At 44.5% G+C, this 20591-nt stretch overlaps 1 protein-coding gene across 1 annotated transcript; it reads left to right on the forward strand.

Moving 5' to 3' along the window:
• The first annotated feature begins 467 nt into the window (after positions 1-467).
• On the forward strand, positions 468-19671 carry LOC111216870 (ATP-binding cassette sub-family G member 1-like). Its single transcript, XM_022738506.1, has 15 exons — positions 468-557; positions 2137-2383; positions 8173-8290; positions 10112-10244; positions 10901-10951; positions 11049-11194; positions 12784-12907; positions 15055-15169; positions 15240-15385; positions 16898-16999; positions 17088-17256; positions 17488-17588; positions 18341-18499; positions 18589-18707; positions 18828-19671. Exons 1-15 carry the CDS (start codon positions 495-497, stop codon positions 19054-19056), a joined length of 2022 nt encoding a protein of 673 aa, XP_022594227.1. The 5' UTR covers positions 468-494; the 3' UTR covers positions 19057-19671.
• The last annotated feature ends 920 nt before the right edge of the window (positions 19672-20591 follow it).

Consider the following 20591-nt stretch of genomic DNA (forward strand, 5'->3'; position numbering starts at 1 on the left):
TCTTCAAGTCCTGGTTTTAAAGTCTTCTGAATCAGCAGGAGACCAGAACAAAACTGTGGACCTAAAGTAATTAATAACTGTCTGCATTCTCAACATAGTTTTTTAGTAAAATAGGTTTATATCTGTAAGATGTTGATAGTTTTGGTATCAGAACCGAAACATGGATCTAATGGCAGAACAGCAGATTAGTCTCCTGTAATTAAGTTAATTTAACCTCATTCATTCTTTAATTATTCTTTAATAAACAGGAATGAGACACAGCAGCTGTAACTTTCCCTCTCACATTCACCAACCAAGCAAGCAGAGACTCATTTCAAACTGACTCAAGTTGAAGTACAGCTTTTTTCTTCTCCACAGACAGCGGAGTCTGTTTCTGTGGGGGTGGGGGTCAGTGACAGGGGCGGGGCCAGCAATCAGGGCTGGTGTGTGTGGGTGAGACGTGATTAGATGTGCGTGAGGGAGGCATAGTGTGGGAGTGTTGCTGTCTCTTGGCCATGGCCTGTCTGATGGCCGCCTGGTCTGTCCACAACCCCACCGTCACCAACTCCATCATCATGGTGAGTACTGAGGACTGACTGGACTCAGACTGGACTCAGACTAGATACATCAGAGTGAACAGACTGGAGACACATGGCGTCTAATGTTGCTCAGACTGAAGGCAATTGTGAGATTTCAGATATTGAGCTGTGACACAGTTTAGACATCTAGGACACAGTGGACAAATTGTTGAGAGACATACTGGAGTTATATTGGTAATAAAGTGGACAAATAGTTGACACATAGTAAATGTAAAATGGAGAAAGTTTAGTCACAGTGGAGACGTACTGAACATGTAGTGGAGACAGTTCAGACATGATGGAGATTAAACGGAGATGCAGTAGAAACATTAGAGAACACAGTCGACATATACTGGAGACATAGGGCCACATTATAGAGATATATAATGGAGACATGTAAGACAAACAGTGGACACATTAAACAGATGGTTTATGCAGCTTTTCTGGTCTTTTCAACCTCCTCAAAGAGCCTCACACAGGAACTAGGAATCGGACCCTGTGATCAGTGGACAACCTGCTCTACCACCTGAACCACAGCAGACACACACCACAGACATATAACAGAATTGGAACAGACACAGTGGACAACATGTCTCCATGTGTGTATTCAGGTTGTAACAGTGATGCAGGTGATCAGTTGATGTGTGTATCAGTGTTGTGGTTGTTAATGCCGATGGTGATGATGATGGTGATGATGATAATGGTCGGCCAGGCTGTCTTTCAGCCTGCTGGCTAAGCTGTACTCTGTCCTGCAGATTAGTGTCCCATATGGAGCAGGCTGTCCCACATACACAACAACAGAGAGGCAGCTGACAGCTAATCTGACCACATCACTGCTCTGCATCTGCTGACGCTCCACGCCAGCAGAGTCCTCTGAACAGCAGAGCAGGCTGAGCACACACATGTACACATCTCATTACAAAGACTGCAACCTGTACACCCTGTACACCCTGTACACCCTGTACAACCTGTACAACCTGTACAACCTGTATAACCTGTACAACCTGTATAACCTGTACAACCTGTGTAACCTGTGCATGTGTCAGTCCTCTAACTATAAATCATGAGCACTGAGCGTGTTCCATGTTCTCCGCATGGAACCTGTGAGGTAGAGTCTGTTTCCCACAAACAGACGTGGAGCAGCTCACCTCAGATCTTCATGTCTCTGGTTCGATTTAATGATTAGTGAAACAACATGTAGGTTAAAGTCAGCTGGTGTTGATGGAGGGTTAGGAATCTCTGTGAGACTAACACATAGCTGCTGATTAATATCCTGTGAACGAATTGATGAACTGATTAAATAATCAATGAAAGGACTGATCGTTGAAGCTTGACACCTCAGTCTGAGGCAGAGATTGATACAGGTCTACCTCTGTATTTGTACAGTGTTGTTAGGTGAGTCTGTGAATGTAAACAAGTCAATATTGGGTCTGATGAAACTACATGAGTCCAGAAACCAGAGGAAACTGTGGTGGTGTGGAGAACCCTGGTCACTGAGACCTGGTCTGTTCAGGCTCCTGGTTTGTCAGGTGAACATTAAAGTTCAGACTCTCACCTCAGTCTCTGATCTGACCCTCAGAACACGAACGGGCCACCAGACCTGATGTTGGACCCCCGGACGGTGTGCGTTTGTATGGACGAGGTGGTCAGTAAGCGGCCGGTGGGCAGCCAGCAGACGCCACTGCTGCAGGGACACCTGAAGAAGGTGGACAACAACCTGACGGAGGCCCAGAGGTTCTCCTCGTTACCTCGGAGACCGGCGGTCAACATCGAGTTCAAAGACGTCTCCTACTCAGTCAGAGAGGGCCCCTGGTGGAGGAAGAAAGGTACTGAACCACATCTGATACAGAATCTAGATTTTAAAGGAGCAGCCCAACAGTTGAATCCTGTGGTCCTCAGCTGGACGTCACATCTGTTCATAGTGTGTTCAGCTACATCACAGTGAAGCAGCATCAGTAACACACTGACATCACACATTGATACATCACTGTAGGATTATTGTTATTATGTTATTATTGTCATTGTGAGTTTGGTCGGTCAATGAGATGTTCATGAAATCATCCACATCAGAAACAGACACACACCAGTTTGTTTAAACATCAGGTGACATGTCACAGAGTCAACAGAGGCAGCGACACATTGATGTTCTCAGGCTGATCAATCATTTATCATTTAGAACAATTAAAAATCCTGAGGCCAGTTCAATTTGCAAAATCAAACTTCTGGCCCAACCTATCCCAGGTCCTTGGCCTCAGTCTGGCCCTTACACTTCCAAATCTGGATTCAAGCAGTTATTGACTGACAGCCAGATGATTTTCTGTATGTGTGCCAGAATTGCCTGAATCTGGCCCATGTGTAGCATGACTCATGCTATACATGGGCCAGATTCAGGCTGTGGAATATACTGGGCTGGAAGAAAACAAGTATGTGGCCCAAGTCTGGGTCGGATTCATTTTGCTACCTGGATCACAGTGTAGCCAAATTCATTGAATAAATAGAACAACCGTCTGTTAACCTATAATATAATAATATGCCCCCCCAACCCCCACCTTCCTCCCCCGTGTGTGAACAATCGAAAACCTGGAGATCAAGATTTTTTGAGCACATGAAACAAACATGAAAAATAGTGAACCAGTGTAAAACCCACATCAGTGTGTGAATCACTTTCTGTCTGCCTGAGCTCATCATCAACATCAGCAACTGGTTCATTCCTGCAGTAAGAAAACTGGAGAGCCTGTGAAGTGGTTTTCATTCGTCACACTCCTGCAGGTTAAACTGGCTTCAGGTTACTGTCAGTCAGCAGGCTGTGTTAAAGACAGTGTTAACCTTCCACCTGCAGCTCTTCTGTCTTACACAGAGTCCACCTGGATAAACCTGACAGTGTTTCACTCACACTCCTCAGTCACACTGCTCACCTGATGGAGGCAGAACCTTTTAACCAGGTCTCTCTAACCTGAACCACCAGCAACACACTGGTCGGTTTAGATAAGAACAGTCTGAAGGTAACCAGTTAACCTTTATTAAGAAAAACACACTTGATCCCTTGTAGGAAACCACATGTGATGACTTCACACATGAAAACAGGCATAGCAAGCAACACTTTATTATTACCTGAGTCTGATTTTGGATGCTGTGTGTGTGTGTGTGTGTGTGTGTGTGTGTGTGTGTGTGTGTGTGTGTGGATTATCAGGCTGTAATCTGTTAATCTCAGTCAGGGTCTCCTGCTGTAAATAGCTTCAGGTCAGATTAGAAGCAGCTCTGTTACTCACCACTGAGAAAATAAAATACCAACATGAAGACGACAACAGAAACACCAGCAGCTGCCACTGATGATGCTTCACTGAGGCACCAGACGCCCTGTCAGTCTAAATACACACGGGCAGCCGGGCAGACACTGGCAGATACAGGCCCAGTGTCTGTCACATCAGGTGTTGTTTGATGTGAGTTTGAGAGTGTGATTAATCACTTGATCAATCATTGATCTGACTGATGATTGGTCACATTTCTCACAGGTCAGAAATTTGTGTTGTGTTGTCAAAGCTCTAAATATATATTCCTGCAGTATCATAATACATGTTGTAGTATTACTGCAGTAGTATTTTACACAGGTTGCAGTATTATATTGATTGATATGAAAATGTTCAGAGATTATTGCCATGAATTAGAAGATGATATAACAAACAAACAGACACAAACAAACAGACTAATATTTGAGAGCTTTTTGCCTTATTATGAGGAAGTGAAACGTTCAGTGAATGTGGACAGAAAAGCTTGTATCATGTTTCAGTTTTTCAAGACAAAAGAAAGAAAAGACTTAAGAACAGAAGCTGCTGGAACAAAAAGTTCAGATCTGAAATCTGATCTGAGATCTGCTGTTTTATAGAACCAGTTTAAAAAGAGTCATAGAGCTCAGAGCAGCCTGCAGTCTGTACAGTCTACAGTCGGATTAAAATATCACAATGTGATCTGCTCAAAACCACAGGTTTGTTTTACATGAGGAAAAATGAGAGAAACCTCAGGAGTATCAAGGGGAAACAGTGATGCTGCATCAAATAGTAGTTGGCCTGTTGTTGGTGTGTTGTTGTGTGTTGTTGGCCTGTTGTTGGCCTGTTGTTGGTGTGTTGTTGTGTGTTGTTGGCCTGTTGTTGGCCTGTTGTTGGCCTGTTGTTGACCTGTTGTTGATGTATTGTGGTTAGGGTGTTGACCTGTTGTTGGTCTGTTGTTCTCTTGTTGTTGTCCTGATGTTGACCTGTTGTTGGCCTGTTCTTGGTGTATTGTTGGCCTGTTGGTCTGTCGTAGACCTGCTATTGTCCTGTTGTTGCCCTGTAGTTGGTCTGTTGTTGGCTTATTGTTGAGCTGTTGTTGGTCTGTTGTTGTCGTGTTGTTGACCTGTTGTTGGTCTGTTGCTGGTCTGTCACTGGTCTGTCGTTTGTCTGTTGTTGGTCTCTCTGAGCTGCTGTTTTGTTGTCTTGAGTCTGTAATGAGACGCTGTCAGGGTCTTTAACAGATCAGATTTCTTCTGGAGCAGCAGTTTAACTCTTTGTTCTTACAGGGATTAGAAAACAAGAGTTTCACTGAGAACAATCCACACCACACCTGCTAAGGTGTAAGGGAGACTCCTGATCATGTTGTTGAGGTGAACTGTGTTCAGACCTGCTGCTTTTGCCACGTAACACCTGAGAATACTGAAATCTGAAACACTGAGAAAATTACGGTCAAATTACCATATGATGTAAAGTGACGTACAGGTTTTTGGTCCTGATGCATCTTGGGTATTTCTCAAGTTCAGCTCTATCTGAGCGACTGAAGGTTGGTGAGCGTGTTAATGAGGTTACTGCAGTTCATTGTCTCTAATCTGATTCTGAGTCGTTATAAAACAGAGCTGCTTCTTCTCATCATCATCACACTTTAGTTCATTGAATGTTCCTGATCACTGGTGAATGTTTGCCTGACAGTCAACACTGAGGGAGGAGCAGATCCCACGACGCACATCTAATCAAAAACAGTCATGTTGTTATTGTGAGAGGCCAGCAGGTCAAAGTGATCATACAGTTTGTTGCTGATTGTCATTGTGATGTTAGAATTACTTATAACCAGCTTCCAGAACACTGCTAACTTCACTTCACTTCACTACACAAAACAATACTCTCCTGGTCTAAGTATGTCCCCATACACCACCTGTTATGAAGTGACTTTAGGTCCATATTTAGGTTATGTTTCCAGCAAAGAAGTAAGTACTAATTATCAGGAGAACACAGAGTTCAGTCAGAGAGAGAGTCTGAGAGCTCAGAGTGGGTCAGCTGAGCATGTCATTTAACCTCAGACAGTATTTAACTCAGCATGCTGTATATGGAATACATAGTTTTCAATAATACATGAGTAAAGAATAAGTACTTGCAGGATTTAAATAGAAATTCCTTAGTAAACCTATAACTAGTAAATAGATAACTAAACAATCAGTCTCCATTTCTGTACAATTAGTCCCAGATTACATAATGATCAGCAATTTACAGACCAGTGTCAACTGGTCAACAATTTATCACAGTACTCTGGTCAGTTTCCTTTAGGCTACTCTGACCCAGTAGCCTAAATACTACATGTGTCCTCTGAATACTGTATGGTTATTACAACATCCTGGAAAAACAAAGACACATAATCTTAAATATCTGAGGTTTTTATTCTTTTATTACAATCTGCAGTTTCCTGCAGCCTCTACTATGGTGCAGTGTGTATTACTGCAGGACAGTGTGTATCATTATATTACAGTGTGTATTACTACAGTACAGTGTGTATCATTGTATTACAATGTATATTTTTGCAGGACAGTGTGCAATACTGTAGTATTGTGTATTACTGCAGTGCAGTGTGAATTACTACAGTACAATGTGTATTACAGCAGTGGAGTGTTTTTCACTCCAGTACTGTGTGTATTATAGCAGTACAGTGTGTATTACTGCAGTACAGTGTGTATTATTGCACTACAGTGTTTATTATGGCAGTACAGTGTGTATTATTGCAGTGCAGTGTTTATTATTGCAGTACAGTGTTTATTATGGTAGTGCAATGTCTATTATTTTCTCTTAAATATCTTAAATATCTGAGGTTCTCCAGCAAAATAATCAGTCTTTTATTCTTTCATTACAATCTGCAGTTTCAGCCTCTACCACAGGACAGTGTATATTACTGCAGTACAGTGTGTATCACTACAGTGCAATGTGTATAACTATCACACAGTTTGTATCACTATAGTACAATGTGCTTCACTGTGGTGCAGTGTGTATTACTTTAGTGCAGTGAGTATTACTATAGTAATGTGCATTATATCAGTACAGTGTGTAATATTGCAGTGCACTACATTGTGTATAGTTGAAGGAGAGCGTGTATCAGTCCAGTACAATATATAATGTTGTAGTATGGAGTCTGATCTGTCAATGCAGTGGAGGTTACTGTCGGTCAGAGAGGATTAAATCCTACTCAGTCAGATAAAATCTGATAATCTCATTAAAGAAAGTTTAGGCTCCATCAGCAGATAAACACTGCAGTGGTTACTGCAGGTTATCCTTATCATCCTCCTCTTCCTATTTGATTTCCATGGTAACCCAATTTGTATAATTAATATTATTAATAAAGTAATGACATTGTCAAGATTATTAGATTCTTTCTGCAGGAGTGACAGATATACTTTTCAGTCTGTCTCTCACCTGTCTGACAGGTGTGGTTTGGTTTGAAAAACAGAAAAACAGCTGAGACACTGGAGAAACTGACACCAGAATATTAGAGGCAAAAGCAATGACTAAAATGAATATTCAGTTCCCAGAATAGTTGCCAATAAATTTTCTGTGGATCAACTCATTTAATAATTGAAAACCAATCATCCGCTGAATATAAATGATATTAATTATCATTATAAGACACTTCACTTGTCATTTTATGCAAAGAATGAAATGATGCTTGGTAACAGTCAGAGACCAGAGGTAGAAAACAAGATTAAACAAGATAAATATGAAGAGTACTCCTCCTCTATCTATATATAGGGAATGACCTGGATGAGGCAGGTCAACAGTGACAGTGCAGCAGTCCAGTAGAACAAGGTCCTGCACAACAAAAGTGTTATTTGTATCTTTAACCAACAAAGGAAGATGGGTCTGTAGCATTTTCCTTTGGTTGGTGCATATGTACTCACCACTATGAATCCTCTTCAAAACAGTATTCATTTCTTATCATTTGTTCAGACTTTGTGCAGACGAGTAGCAACAAATCAAAACATCCAAACACATGCAATACATCATATTCATGCCAACTGCAAGTCACAATATACCATAGAAAAGCAAAGAGCAGAAAGCTTAGAAAAATGCAGGACAACTATTATTAAATAAACCTGAAGACTTGTAACCGACCCTGCCACATTCCGAACCTGACGTATGTGATCACATGTGACCTGAGCTTTGTCAGCACATCAGTGAGAGTCTGTGTGAATGTGAGCAGATTAAAATGAAACCAGACTGAGAGAAAAACCTCCAAACTGATGTGAAACCTGACTCATGGAACTGTGGACAAAGAGCTGTTCTCAGCCTGGCTGGGAACCTGCTCACTGATTGTTTCTGTTCTGTCTCAGGTTACAAAACTCTGCTCAAAGGGATCTCTGGGAAATTCACCAGTGGGGACCTGGTGGCCATCATGGGGCCCTCAGGAGCCGGAAAGTCCACCCTCATGAATATCCTGGCTGGGTACAGGTGAGATCTCTTAGTGGTAGCAGCTTGCTAAAGTCTCATCTCTGAAGCCTCATGCTAAATAGACTGGAGCATGAAGTGTGAGAATGTTGGTTTCATCTGCTTTATTCATTTTGAATATTGTGTAGAAAATGTGAGAGGATGACATCGTTCGAAAAGGATTTGTATCACTGCTGCTCCACACCTCATAAGTAAACTAAACTGATGGATGCACTGCTCTTCAGTCTTCATGGTTGAGTTTCTGTGCTGGAGTCAGATCGGGATGACCTCTATAGCCCAGAATCATGTTTGTCTCAGAGCTCTCTGCTGCCTCGTCGTCACATTCTAAGAAAAACTAAAACTACACGTGAAAAAGGTAGAATGCTCCGGAAAATGAACAGATGATGGACCAACATGTCAGACATGGCGTCTTCACAGAGTCAACAGCTGGAACAGGACTGGTATAGCATTGAGGGACAAACCAGATACTGTACCACTAATAACTGATACACAATACAGTATTCTGTATCAGTGACCAGTCTAACAGCAGTCTGGTCTTGTATCAGTGGTCTAGTCCTGTATCAGTGGTCTAGTCCTGTATCAATAGTCCGGTCCTGTATCAGTGGTGTAGTCCTGTATCAATAGTCCGGTCCTGTATCAGTGGTGTAGTCCTGTATCTATAGTCCAGTCCTGTATCTATAGTCCAGTCCTGTATCAGTGGTCTGGTCCTGTATCTGTTGTCTGGTCCTGTATCAGTGGTCTAGTCCTGTATCTGTGGTCTGGTCCTGTATCAGTGGTCTGGTCCTGTATCAGTGGTCTGGTCCTGTATCAGTGGTCTGGTGCTGTATCAGTGGTCTGGTCCTGTATCTGCAGTCTAGTTCTGTACCAGTGGTCTGGTCCTGTATCTGTAGTCTAGTCCTGTATCAGTGGTATGGTCCTGTATCAGAGGTCTGGCCCTTTATCTGTAGTCCAGTCCTGTATCAGTGATCTGATCCTGTATATGTAGTCTAGTCCTGTATCAGTGGTCTAGTCCTGTATGTATAGTCCAGTCCTGTATCAGTGGTCTAGTCCTGTGTCAGTGGTCTGGTCCTGTATTAGTGGTCTAGTCCTGTATGTATAGTCCAGTCCTGTATCAGTGGTCTAGTCCTGTGTCAGTGGTCTGGTCCTGTATTAGTGGTCTAGTTCTGTATGTATAGTCCAGTCCTGTATCAGTGGTCTGGTCCTGTATCAGTGGTCTAGTCCTGTGTCTATAGTCCGGTTCTGTATCAGTGGTCTAGTCCTGTATCTATAGTCCAGTCCTGTATCAGTGGTCTAGTCATGTATCTATAGTCCGGTCCTGTATCAGTGGTTTGGTCCTGTATCAATGGTCTAGTCCTGTATCTGTGGTCTAGTCCTGTATCAGAGGTCTGGTCCTGTATCAGTGGTCTAGCCCTGTATCTGTAGTCCAGTCCTGTATCAGTGGTCTTGTCCTGTATCTGTCATCCAGTCCTGTATGTGCAGTCTAGTCCTGTATCTGTAGTCCAGTCCTGTATCAGTGGTTCAGTCCCATATCTGTTGTCCAGTCCTGTATGTGCGCTATAGTCCTGCATCTGTAGTCCAGTCCTGTATCAGTGATCCAGTCCTGTATCTGTTGTCCAGTCCTGTATGTGCGCTATAGTCCTGCATCTGTAGTCCAGTCCTGTATCAGTGATCCAGTCCTGTATTTGTTGTCCAGTCCTGTATGTGCAGTCTAGTCCTTTATCTGTAGTTCAGTCTATATCAGTGGTGTAGTCCTGTATTTGTTGTCCAGTACTGTACAGTATCTGCAGTCTAGTCCTGTATCAGCGTGTTCCTTTTCCTGAACAGGGAGACCGGGATGAAGGGGGAGATCCTGATCAACAGCCAGCCCAGAGACCTGCGCTCCTTCAGGAAGGTTTCCTGTTACATCATGCAGGATGACATGCTGCTGCCGCACCTCACTGTGCAGGAGGCAATGATGGTACAAATGATGATGATGATGATGATGATGGTGACCCTCAGAAAACATGTTTGTGCTCCAATCATATACATCAACTCACCACCAGTCAGAGCTGCTGAAATTCAACCTCCTGTGTTCATACATGAGGACAGAGAATCTGTTTCTCCACTGATTCAGTTACTGAAAAGTAACTCACTTCAGATTCATGTACACATCAAACACATTTAAAATTAAACTTCTGTGGTTGTCATGGAGACAATGTTTATCTTTGTTTGGGTTGTTGTTGGTGGTTACACAGATAATCTGCTCTGGGCTCATCGGCTCTCCCTCACTGCTGCTGTCTTTACAGTTTAATACTGACACATTCATTCACAGAGTCAGAGAACTCTGGTTGTACTGTGTGGTTACTAAACATTGATCCACATCCAGCCAATCAGAGGTGAGAATTGCAGAGTCCAGTGTAAAAATTTTGCTGGTTCAGTTTGTACCATCTCTGCTCAGACTCATGCTGCCTCCAACACCCACTCCATTTGCTGTAGTGTAGCAGTGTCTAGTGTTGTATGTCCTGGTTCAGTGTTTTACCACAGAGGACACTGGAGTCTGGTCTCTGTGATCTAGTCCTTTATTAGTGTGGTGGGTTTCAGATGCTACAGTGAGACGTCCTCTTGTATCTGCAGGTCTCAGCCAACCTGAAGTTGCAGGAGAAGGTGGAGGCTCGCAGAGAGATGGTGAGTTCCACCCCTGGATAATTCCTGGTCATGTTAGTGATCACAGAGGTTTAACAGCAGGTCTGGTCTATGGTCCATGGTCTGTGTGTGTGTTCAGGTCCGGGAGATTCTGATGGCTCTGGGTTTACTGGACTGTGCTAAAACCAGGACGTCTCACCTGTCGGGGGGTCAGAGGAAGAGACTGGCCATTGCTCTGGAGCTCGTCAACAATCCACCGGTCATGTTCTTCGACGAGCCCACCAGGTCAGAACCAGAATTACAGCTGGGTCAGGGACTTTAGAGGGTTGAGGACAGGTTCAGTTTGGGGCCTGATTCTGATCTAGATTTAGTCTCCTGACACAAATATTAATTCGTTTTAGACAAAATTTAATTATTTGATTCAACAATAACTAAAGACCTTGGTGTCTAGTGTTGGTCAGTGATATCACTGTCTCATTACTGTCTTTGTATTTTCAGTTTTTCAGTTTTTTTTTTTCTTGTTTTGTACTTTTTGTTCAGTTTGTGGTTTCTAATGTTTCCTTTTATATAGTTTCAGTCTTGTTTTTCTTTTTATGTTGTGGAAAACAGTTAGTCTAAATTAGACAACCCTAACTCTGCTGGGGGCCCCTGGGCAGTGCTAAACCAGGCTGACTCTGCAGTGGGATATAATGTAGTAAACAGCGGTTATATCATGCTGAAGTTTGGGGACAACATTAAGAATATTTTCATTTAATGGCATGATGCAGACATAAGAGCTGGGACGCAAGCAGTTTGACAAAACTTTCAGCTCCAGCACAAGTGTGTTCCTGTGCTTTCAGCCGTATGAAATGGTCTTCATAAGCTAAGAAAAAAGTTTGTTTTAACATTCAATGAAAACTGAGCAACCTCCATCCTCATGATGAAGACCATGTGATATAGTTGAGAGCTCTGGAACAAGTGCGTGAGGTAGTGTTTGGGTTTGACTGTTTTAACATGATCGAGGATCAGTGAAGAGCTGGAACTAGCTGGTGCAGAAGATACTGGATTTAATGACTTTCACCACCTTCAGAGGAAACCGGGTTATGCTGGACCAGGACAGAGTCCTCTGGGTGGATGGGGTGGAGGACAGACAGGGTTTTGTGTTTTCCTGGTCTGAATCAAGGGTGTGAGGACAGAGGACGTTGTGTGTTGTACAGATTATAAAATTGTCCCTGAGGTTGGAGCTCTTTACCTGTCCTCACATAAAACAGGTCCTGGACCTGGACCGACTTCTGGTCTGAGGTCAGACATGGTTCTCCTGTCTGAGTGGGTGTTGTCACCTAAGACTGAGGTTACTGCAGACCAAGGCAGAGGCTCAGACCAGAACAACCAGGGTGTTTACCTACATATTAGTGGTTCTGATCTTAGCCAGGATGTGATGTTGACATGGATCTTGAGTAGTCCTGATCCCTCAGTCTCTCAGACTCTTACAGGGACTTTGGTTCCCACCTCTCTGAACTCTGAGCTGGATTCACCTGAGTCACCTGCTCCATCACTGAAGTCAGACACTTCGTTTAACTACCACTTAACCTGAGGTGACACACCTGCAGAGAGGTGATTAATCAGGAACCAGGACCAGGTGTTTACAGGTCACAGGTCCTGGTTCTGTACTGTCAATTTCAAAGACACAAAGACCTGTGTCAGAAAAACTGAAAACAACTACACGACTGAGAAACTGACTGTCCTCCTGTGTCTATGTCTGTCTATTTGTCTCTGTGTCTCTCTATGCTTCTTTCTTTCTGTCTCTTTGTTCTCTCTGTCTCTCTATGTTTCTGTCTTTCTGTCTGCCTTTTTGTCTCTCTCTCTCTTTGTCTCTCTGTGTCTGCATGTCACAGCGGTTTGGACAGCTCGTCCTGTTTCCAGGTGGTGTCTCTGTTGAAAGCTCTGGCTCAGGGAGGACGAACTGTCATCTGCACCATCCACCAGCCGAGCGCCAAACTGTTCGAACTGTTCGACAAGGTGAACGGTCTCAACACAACAGCACGACACAACACACACAACACAACACAACACACACAACACAACACAACACAACACAACACAACACAACACACACAACAAAACACAACACAACACAACACAACACAAACAACACAACACAAACACCAAAACACAACACAACACAACACAACACAACACAACACAACACAACACAACACAACACAACACACACAACAAGACACGACACAACACGACACAACGCACACAACACGACACAGCACGACACAACATAACACAACACTACACAAGACACAACACAACATGACACAACACAACGCACACAACACGACACAAAACAACACAACACACACAACACAACACGACACAACACAACACACACAGCATAACAAGACACAATACACGACACGACACAACACACACAACGCAACACACACAGCACAACAAGACACAACACAATACGCACAACATGACACAACACAACACAACACACAACACACGACACGACACAACACGACACAACACAACACACACAACAGGATACAACACAACACGCACAACATGACACAACACAACACACAACACACGACACAACACGACACAACACGACACACACAACAGAACACAACACACACAACAGGACACAACACAACACACACAACACAACACGACACAAAACAACACAACACACACAACACAACACGACACAACACAACACGACATAACACAACATGACACAACACAACACAACGCACATAAAACGACACAAAACAACACAACACACACAGCACAACAAGACACAACACAACACACACAGCACAACATGACACAACACAACACAACGCACATAACACGACACAAAACAACACAACACACACAGCACAACAAGACACAACACAACACAACACTCGACACAACACAACACAACACTCGACACAACACAACACAACACTCGACACAACACAACACAACACTCGACACAACACAACACAACACTCGACACAACACAACACAACACTCGACACAACACAACACAACACTCGACACAACACAACACAACACTCGACACAACACAACACAACACTCGACACAACACAACACAACACTCGACACAACACAACACAACACTCGACACAACACAACACAACACTCGACACAACACAACACAACACTCGACACAACACAACACAACACGCGACACAACACGACACAACACACCACACAACACACACAGCACAACAGGACACAACACACACAACAGGACACAACACAACACACAACACATGACACGACACAACAAAACACAACACAACACGCACAACATGACACAACACAACACAACACTCGACACAACACGACACACATAACACAACACAACACACACAACACAAACCACACAACACGACACAACACAACACACACAACACGACAAAACACACACAACACGACACAACACACACATGACACAACACACGACACAACACACACAACATGACACAACACACGACATGACACAACACAACACACACAACACGACAAAACACACACGACAGAACAAAACACGACACGACACGACACAACTAAACACAATACAATATGACACAACACAACACGACATGACATGACACAACATAACACAACACGCACGACGCAACACAACACAACACAACACGACACGACACAACACACATGACACACGACACGACACAACACACACAACATGACACAACACAACACACGACATGACACAACATAACACACATAACACAACACAACACACACAACAGGACACACACGACAGAACACAACACGACACAACACGACACAATACAATATGACACAACACGACATGACACAACACACATGACACATGACACGACACAACACACACAACACAACACACACAACACAACACAACACAACACAACACAACACAACACAACACAACACAACACAGCACAACACAATACAACACACACAACACAATACGACACAACACACACACTGCACAGTCCCCTCACTACACCACATTACAGACAAGGAGCAGAGCTGGATCAGCAGAACTGGATCTGTTCTGGCCAACAATGGATGTGACAGTGTGTGTGTGTGTGTGTGCGTGCGTGCGTGTGTGTGTGTGTGTGTTGCAGCTGTACGTCCTGAGTCAGGGTCAGTGTATCTACAGAGGGAGGGTCTCCAGTCTGGTTCCCTACCTGAGAGACCTCGGACTCAACTGCCCCACCTACCACAACCCTGCTGACTTCGGTAAGACCCAGACTAACTGAAGCTGGTCATCCCTGAGGTTCTGCGACTCACTGCTGCTCCTCTTCCACAGTGATGGAGTTGGCGTCTGGAGAGTACGGCGACCAGACGGTCAGATTGGTGAAGGCCATTCAGGACAGGAAGTGTGAGAAGGACTATCAGACGGAGTTGAACGGAGACACAAACCACCACCTGTTCCTGTGGCAGCGCACAGAGGAAGTGAGAAACAAGCCCACCCCAACATTTTACACTAGTGACAGAGTTCCTACCAAAATAAAAGCTGCGAGAAATGTTGCTGCTGTAGCTACAGTTTAATGTGATGAAATCAGCTGTAGATGATGAGGATGGTTCCCGGATTATTTTCAAATCCTCCACTGTGGGGCTGTAACTGTATGTAGCATGTAGCATGTAGCAGCATGTGATGAAGCATGTAATATACACTGAGATTTTCCTGTACTGTTCATACTGAGACATGTCTGCCTGTATGATCTCTGAGTGGATCAGACCACTGCAGACGAATGTGATCTTTGACATATTTTTCATTTCTGTCTATTTGATTTTATTCTGTTTTATTTTATCAATTTAGTCCAGAACATCTATTTGAATCTGTATCTGTATATCTGTATATATGTATATATGTATATATGTATATACACTGCTCAAAAAAAATTAAGGGAACACTTAATCATCACTGTATAACACCAAGTAAGTTAAACTTCAGGGATATCAATCTGTCCATTTAGGAAGCACAAGTGATTGTGAATCAGTTTCACCTGCTTTGGTGCAAATGAAAGTGACAACAGGTGCAATGGAGAGGCAAAAGCACGACAGCCCCCAAAAATGGAATGGTTTTGCATGTGGTGGCCACAGACAATTGCTGTAGTTTTGTGTTTTGCTAGTGTCCTTGTCACTACTGGTAGCATGAGGCGGTACCTGCAGCCCAATCAGGTTGCACAGGTAGTCCAGCTCCTCCAGGATGGCACATCCATATGTGCAGTCGCAAGAAGGTTTGCTGTGTCTCCCAGCACAGTCTCAAGAACATCTGACACCACCAAGTACTGCCACAGACAGTCCAGGAGCTCACTGATGCCCTGATCCAGGTCTGGGAGGAAATCCCCCAGGACACCATCTGCCGACTCATCAAGAGCATAACCAGACGTTGTCGGGAGTGCTGGCATGCGTGGCCATACACTACTGAGTCACATTATGAGTTGCTGTGATGAAATTCACGCAGGTTGGCTCAGCCTGTGATTTCAATTTTGTACTTTGATTTTGGGTGTGATTGTGAATCCAGTCCTCAGTGGGTTGATTATACAATGTACATCAGTAAAGATTTTCAACTTGAATAATTCGTTCATCAAGGTCTGACGTGATGTAAGTGTTACCTTAATTTTTTTGAGCAGTATATTTATGTATATCTATATATCTGTATATCTGTATATTGGGTCTGGACAAGCCTCTAACTCACTGCCTTGCCCAGTGCCTGGTACTCACTCCCTAAATCCTCAACCCCTGGCCCCCGACCCTGATCTGCTTCCTATCAATATAAAATGACCCACACTCTGATAGAGGCTTCTATCTGCATCACTCTGTTTAGGTTCAACAAAATGTAAGGTATAGTATTTTTCTGAAAGCTTAAACATCTGTCTGTATCTACTACATCTGTTCTTCATGTCCCAGTTTCATAGAACACTTCATGAAGACTTGACTCTGTGTTTCCCTCCCTCTCAGGAGTCCTCGTCATCTGAAGGTTGTCACAGCTTCTCAGCCAGCTGCATGACCCAGTTCTCCATCCTGTTCAGGAGAACCTTCCTCAGCATCCTCAGAGACTCGGTGAGAGCACACAGCAACACCCGGTGGACAGTTACAGCCACCGCAGGAAAAACAGCTGTAGTAAGAAATGTTGTCATTGGTTGAGTAGGTGCTGACCCACCTGAGGATCTCGTCTCACATTGGAATCGGCGTTCTGATTGGTCTGCTCTACCTGGGAATTGGAAACGAGGCCAAGAAGGTTCTGAGTAACTCAGGGTTCCTGTTCTTCTCCATGTTGTTCCTCATGTTTGCTGCACTGATGCCCACTGTGCTCACATGTGAGTCTCTGCACCAACACAACCAACAGTGTCATTAAACATCTGGAACAGCTGCAGGAAACTCATCCACATCTAATCTATGAACAAACACTGGACACTAAAGTCACTTTGGTCAGACCTGTTACATCCCATCACCTGACACCTGTGTGTGTGTGTGTGTGTGTGTGTGTGTGTGTGTGTTGGGGTGTGTGTGTGTGTGTGTGTGTGTGTGTGTGTGTGTGTGTGTTTCAGTTCCCCTGGAGATGGGAGTTTTCCTGAGGGAACACCTGAACTACTGGTACAGCCTGAAGGCGTACTACCTGGCCAAAACCATGGCTGACGTCCCCTTTCAGGTGATCCTCACAGAGCAGCTGGTCTATGGTCTCCTCCTCCTGCTCCTCCTCTTCCTCCTTCTTCTCTTGTTCCTCCTCCTGTCACTCCTCTGCTGTTCCTCCCTCCTCTCCCTCCTCCTCCTCCCTCCTTCTCCTCTTGTTCCTCCTCCTCCTCCTGTCACTCCCCTGCTGTTCCTCCCTCCTCCTCCTCCTCCTTCTTCTCCTCTTGTTCCACCTCCTCTCCCTCCTCCCTCCTCTCCCTCCTCCTGTCACTTCTCTGCTGCTCCTCCATCCTCTCCTTCCTCCTCCTCCTCCTCCTCCTCCTGTCACTCCTCTGCTGTTCCTCCCTCCTCTCCCTCCTCCTCCCTCCTCTCCCTCCTCCTCCTGTCACTCCTCTGCTGTTCCACCCTCCTCCCTCCTCCTCCTCCTCCTTCTTCTCCTCTTGTTCCTCCTCTCTCCCTCCTCCCTCCTCCTGTCACTTCTCTGCTGCTCCTCCATCCTCTCCTTCCTCCTCCTCCTCCTTCTCCTGTCACTCCACTGCTGTTTCTCCCTCCTCTCCCTCCTCCTCCTCCCTCCTTCTCCTCTTGTTCCTCCTCCTCCTCCTCTCCCTCCTCCTCCTGTCACTCCTCTGCTATTCCTCCCTCCTCCCTCCTCCCTCCTCCTCCTCCCCCCCTCCTCCTCCTGCACCTCCTGAACCAGAACCTGAACATTTGAGTTTACAGACATGAAGCCTAGGTGTATGACAGACTTGTCCTGTGTCCTCTGCCGTACAGGTGGTCTTCCCGGTGGTCTACTGCAGTATTGTGTACTGGATGACGGCTCAGCCTCCGGACGCCGGACGTTTCTTCCTCTTCCTGTCTCTGGGGGTCCTGACCTCTCTAGTGGCTCAGAGTCTTGGTCTGCTGATCGGAGCCGCTTCCACTTCGCTGCAGGTCACCTTTGTCTGAGCTCACCTGTCAGACCTCACAGACAGGTGTGCTTACTTGCTGACCTCACTCAGGTGTGTCTGTTCTGTCTGCAGGTGGCGACATTTGTGGGACCGGTCACAGCGATCCCGGTCCTGCTGTTCTCCGGGTTCTTCGTCAGCTTCGACACCATCCCCTGGTACCTGCAGTGGATGTCCTACATCTCCTATGTCAGGTGGGGGTGCTGTTCTGTTAAAACACTGCAGCTGTATTTTTTCATTGACACCTGACACCTGTCTAAACATTGGTGACCTCACTCTAACAGTGTTTCCTCCTGCCTCTGGTTGTGGTTCAGATATGGTTTCGAGGGTGTCATCTTGTCCATCTATGGTCTGGATCGAGAGGATCTTCACTGTGACGAAGACGACACATGTCACTTCCAGAAATCCGAGGCCATCCTGAAGGAGCTGGACATGCTGGATGCAAAACTCTACCTGGACTTCATTGTGCTCGCCATCTTCTTCTTCTCTCTGAGGCTCATCGCTTACTTTATCCTGCGCTACAAGATCAATGCTGAGAGGTAGACCAGGACTAGGACAAAGAGAAGGACAATGATGAAGAGACACAGATGGAGGAGATTTGAGCGTCCTGCATTTAGGCCAATGTTAGCGTGTAGCTGTGGAGTTTGTCTACATGTGAACACTGAATCTACTTTGGCTTGCTGTTAAAAAAATGACATGAAGAAGAGACGATGGAGCAGCAGAGTCCAGTCTAATCCAGTCCAGTTGGTCTGAGGGGACGTCACAGGCCTGCAGATGTAGAATAGATTCAGTTGAAGGTCTCAGTCACTGAGGACAAAGTGAGGACATTCAGGTCCTGCAGGATCAGGAGCTGGTCTCCTGATTCCTGAAGATTTCACTGTGCCACAACAGCCTGTCTGACAGGACTGGAGAGGACCTGATGTCCCACTCTCAGAGTAAAACCTGCTCCAGTCGGCAACGTGATGTGGACAGACTCCGTTTAAAGTTTCTGGCTCTGGATTCTCATGATCAGTATGTTTTTAAAGAGTCTGAGTCTCAGGTCAGAGACCACATTAATTTACTGTAGTTCATTGTTGAGGTCAAAGGTGAAAGGACAGACCCAGACCATCAGGCCACCAGGCCACCAGACCACCACTGTATCTCTCTGTTTATGAATAAAAACTTCAGATTTCTGTTACCTACATCAAGACTATTCAGTTTTTTATTTCTTTGTTTCATCAAATGTTACAGATTCAGCACAACCTCAGATAATAACACATGTCAATCAGTAAAGACATCTCTACACTATAGAGGTTCATCAAACTAAAGAAAACAAAAAACTTATAACAACAACTAACTTTTACTTATTCTTTAGATAAAATCACGACAGACCATGGGCATAGGTTTGCATACGGATGGTAGGAACATATGCATGCGCCTACTGAGTGCACTGTATTACACCGCAGCCGCAGGTCAGCTGAGTAATATGGTAATTCAGCCATTGAAAAATGTAGTGTGAAAGGAAATTGCTGTTTTCATGGGAAGATAAATCACTGAAAATATTCTATATGAAGTGTTTATTTAAATAGATATTGGATTGTTTCTGTTGGCATTTTTTAAAGTGTCTAAAACACGTTTTTTGTGGTGTCCCTGTGCACAGCAGCACTGAACTCTGACACTCTTCCGGGTGCTGCCGGTCAGCTTTCCTAACTTGGAGCATGCTGAATGGAATCTCCTGCCAGTTAAAGCTACAAATAGTCAAAGTGACACATAAGTGAAGTGATCTCTCTCCTTACATCTGATCTCAGAACAGTGTTCTGTCCCATAAAGGATCTGATGCCTGTTGGCAACCATCATGTAATTTACTGTACTCTTGTGGTGGCAGCAGGTCTGTGAAGCTAGCTTGATTAGCAGCAGATGCTTCTCAGTGTTTCAATCATTTTTCATGGGCCTGACCGTGTCCTGTTGACTTTTTTTTTTAATTGACCTGGTCTTAATCCTATACATTAAATAAAGATGGCCTCTGTGACGTCACCCACAGGTTTCTGAAGAGTGGTTTTGAAACTCAGAGTGAGCTGCCCCACCGTCACCATCTTGGC

Source organism: Seriola dumerili, unplaced genomic scaffold, assembly GCF_002260705.1.
Source record: "Seriola dumerili isolate Sdu_G_001 unplaced genomic scaffold, Sdu_1.0 BDQW01000036.1, whole genome shotgun sequence".
Lineage (NCBI taxonomy): Eukaryota > Metazoa > Chordata > Actinopteri > Carangiformes > Carangidae > Seriola > Seriola dumerili.

Bases quoted from the DNA above. Each gene is read 5' to 3' on its own strand.
- LOC111216870 (XM_022738506.1), top strand. From the start codon at position 495: ATGGCCTGTCTGATGGCCGCCTGGTCTGTCCACAACCCCACCGTCACC. The intron at 17,000-17,087 runs GTGAGAGCACAC...TTGGTTGAGTAG, and splicing joins TCAGCATCCTCAGAGACTCG to GTGCTGACCCACCTGAGGAT. The intron at 17,589-18,340 runs GTGATCCTCACA...TCTGCCGTACAG, and splicing joins TGGCTGACGTCCCCTTTCAG to GTGGTCTTCCCGGTGGTCTA.